This window comes from Populus euphratica, unplaced genomic scaffold, assembly GCF_000495115.2.
Source record: "Populus euphratica unplaced genomic scaffold, PopEup_1.0 scaffold1527.1, whole genome shotgun sequence".
NCBI classification, from domain to species: domain Eukaryota; kingdom Viridiplantae; phylum Streptophyta; class Magnoliopsida; order Malpighiales; family Salicaceae; genus Populus; species Populus euphratica.
Genome location: NW_011501372.1, coordinates 36,815 through 39,855, shown reverse-complemented (window position 1 = coordinate 39,855; position 3,041 = coordinate 36,815). Strand labels below are relative to the sequence as shown.

Below are 3,041 nucleotides of genomic sequence, written 5' to 3'. Positions count from 1 at the left end.
TTTCTGCCAGGCCTAGAGTATAAATCAACCTTGAACAAAAACTTGATTAGACTGAATAATAGGTAAATGAACTGATCAAAACAACAACAAAAACTTTCAGTTCTTGCAAGAGCTTGCTCGGAGAGGGCCCTGCCTGAAAAATAATGAAGGTAGAGCACAGAAATGTAACAGGCCATTTCCCTTTTTTCACATGCTTTGACATAGCTTTAGGGAATGTGAAGTATAAATTATCCAAGCAAGCACTTCATGGATGGGAATTAAAATGCTGCAATAAAAACTTTGTAAAAAAGGGAAAACTTCAAGGTACAAATCTCTGTTACGATGTTCAAGAAAAGGAGCATCTTGTTTTTCTTTTTTCTTTTGCTGATGGATTAATTGCTTTTGCCTTCAAGTTCTTTCACTCAATTTCCAAACTCCTCCATTTCCCATGCAATAGGAAAACCACATAAAAGCTTGAACTCTGGCTTGGTCGTGTTGGGAATTCCGTCCGGTGATGTACTGATATTTGCTCATAGGAGAGCCAAGCACACTGACACAATATTTAACGTGGTTCGGCAAAACCGCCTACATCCATGGGAGAAGTCAATATATTTAGAGATAGAGAAAGAATACAAAACAAATACATGGAGGAGGAGGATTACACCCTCTCATACTCAACTCTCAACTCTCTTTGCTGCACTTGCAGCTGCTGCAATGGCAGCAAGGCTGCTGCCATTGCAGCTCTCTCTTCCTCTCTACTCTCTTCACATTTTCATAATTCTCTTCACTCATTTTGCTCTCTTGCATATGCCTCTATTTATAGGCATTCATGGAGGCTTTTCTTCAACAAAGGTGGCTGCCAACTCCAACTCTTCTTCAACAATGGTGGCTGCCAACCTTTGACATCTTGGATGAGTGTACATGGTTGGTGCAATAGCAAATGGTTGTTGCACATTAATGGCAACCAACCTAACAACCTTTTCATTTAGCATCAAAGAATGGCCGATCCATTTCAGCATTTACTCTTGTGCGAAACTCTATGGTTATGAAAGAGAAATACAAAGTCAATGGCGAAAACTTGACACCATATGAGGTTGCAAAGAAGCAATCTAAAATGGTGGGAGCAGAATTCTCAGGAGAACCAATTCCGAAGGGGAAGGTATGTTAAGTAATAAATGTACAAGGAAACTACTTTGGCCTAGATGAAAAAAGCAGCAATCATTCGACTGCTACAGACATCAAATCAGTAGGCATTTAGCTAAATGGTGCTTCTATAAAATACATTTCAAGTTTTTTTGTTTTCTTTTCCCTTGAATCATATACAAATCAGCAAACAAAAAATATCTTTCTCCAAATTTTCTTGGTGTAGGACAACGATGCAGAGATGCTACAAACAGAGGACAAACCAGATCATGGAGTGGTATCCCATTTTCTTTCATTCATTTCCTTTTCTTTTATGAGATAACTAGTTCCATAGTTTATTTTTTCGGTTCTTTTTCCTAAAACCATACGCATAAAAACATCTTTTGGTTTTTTGATGTAGGGAAACCAAGATGGTCCAGATGACAGAAAAGGAGGGAAGGGAAAACTAGACTATTATGGAGTTGTATGTCTTCTTCTTCTTCTTCTTGTTGTTGTTGTTGACAAAAATGGAGGCAAGGGAAAACTAGATTAATGGTCTTCTTCTTCCGGAAGGAAAAACTAGATTATTATGGATTTCTATGTCTTCTTCTTCTTGACAAAATATAGAGGAAAGGGAAAACTAGATTATTATGGATTTGTATGTCTCCTCCTCCTCCTCCTCCTCCTCCTCCTTGAAGAAATTATCCTGGACACTTCCTAACTAGCTAAGAAGAAAACTTCTGACTGCATATTTTCTTTGTCAAATAATTTATAGGTTACATATCTCTTTTATCTGTTGTTTTCCAGATGATGACATTATCGATCTTGCATTTTTGGGCCAGCCCTAAGAGATCCAAAGCAGAATATTTCCGCATTAAGGGCAGACCTCTACCAAAAGAGGAAATCAAGAACAGGATTGATTCTCTTCTTGTTGTAGCCGTACTCGTCGCAAGTGTAACATTTTCTGGTGTGCTCCAACTCCCTAAAAGTACAGACCAGCCTGGAAGTAGAGCTTCTAACATCACCACCAACAATATCCACAATATCCAGAACCAGGTGATATCAGAAATAAATGAAGGCATCCTAAGGAATGTTTATATTTATATTGACATGGTAGCCTTGAATGCCTCGGTCATGGCATCGATAATCCTTTGTTGGGCTCATCTATATGATGTCAAAGTAGCAGCACATGTAATCTGGGTGGCATCGATTTTAACAGGTGGTGCTATCTACATGATGTGCACAGCATTCGTCTTTGCCGTTGCTATTGATGTATGCAAAAACCTTGCCTTCTTCGTTGTCACCATTGCCGTCGGTGGAGTGCTTTTTCTTTTCCAAACCGTGGTTTCTATTCCATTGATTATTCCGCCGAGTGCCAACCAAATCATTGAAAGAATTGCTTCACCTTACATCTATCTCCTTATTTTCTACTTATATTTCCTTCTGGACTGGTTGTATTGTAAATTGAAGAAAAAAGAGAAGGCACAACAAACAACGTCTTCTTGATATGATGCTCTTCGGATCAGTCGATTGTGTGTGTTTAATCATCGTAATAATTTGATGTTGTTGATTGTATTAATTATTTGATGTCTGTATTGTTGTCATTATTTGAGTTTATTCAATTCCTTGGAAATGTACGGCTCCCGGTGAGCATTTTCTTTATTGAATAAAATAAAAGAAATGTTTTCTACTAATATAAGTAGTTTCTTTATCCAAATTAATTAAGGTGAAATTATGTTAGCATTCCATGCAAAATTTAATAAACAATATTTACTGTCCGTGAGATGCACTTTCTTGATCCGAAGTTCAGAAAACAAAAAATGTTTTCTTCGTAATAAAAATGAACAAATTAACAAAAATTTAAGCTTGCTAGCTACAAAGAAGAAGAAGAAGAAGAAGAAGAAGAAGGTCGTGTATACTTTGTTTTTCAATTCATTCTT

General features: G+C 37.2%; 1 protein-coding gene across 1 annotated transcript; it reads left to right on the top strand.

Moving 5' to 3' along the window:
• The first annotated feature begins 967 nt into the window (after positions 1-967).
• LOC105117779 (uncharacterized) lies at positions 968-2,744 on the top strand. Its single transcript, XM_011015539.1, has 4 exons — positions 968-1,138; positions 1,349-1,399; positions 1,523-1,585; positions 1,909-2,744. Exons 1-4 carry the CDS (start codon positions 1,019-1,021, stop codon positions 2,605-2,607), a joined length of 933 nt encoding a protein of 310 aa, XP_011013841.1. The 5' UTR covers positions 968-1,018; the 3' UTR covers positions 2,608-2,744.
• Positions 2,745-3,041: the final 297 nt, after the last annotated feature.

Coding starts and splice junctions, on each gene's coding strand:
- LOC105117779 (XM_011015539.1), top strand. CDS start 1,019: ATGGTTATGAAAGAGAAATACAAAGTCAATGGCGAAAACTTGACACCA. Junction 1,139..1,348: donor AACCAATTCCGAAGGGGAAG/GTATGTTAAGTA, acceptor TTCTTGGTGTAG/GACAACGATGCAGAGATGCT. Junction 1,586..1,908: donor AACTAGACTATTATGGAGTT/GTATGTCTTCTT, acceptor GTTGTTTTCCAG/ATGATGACATTATCGATCTT.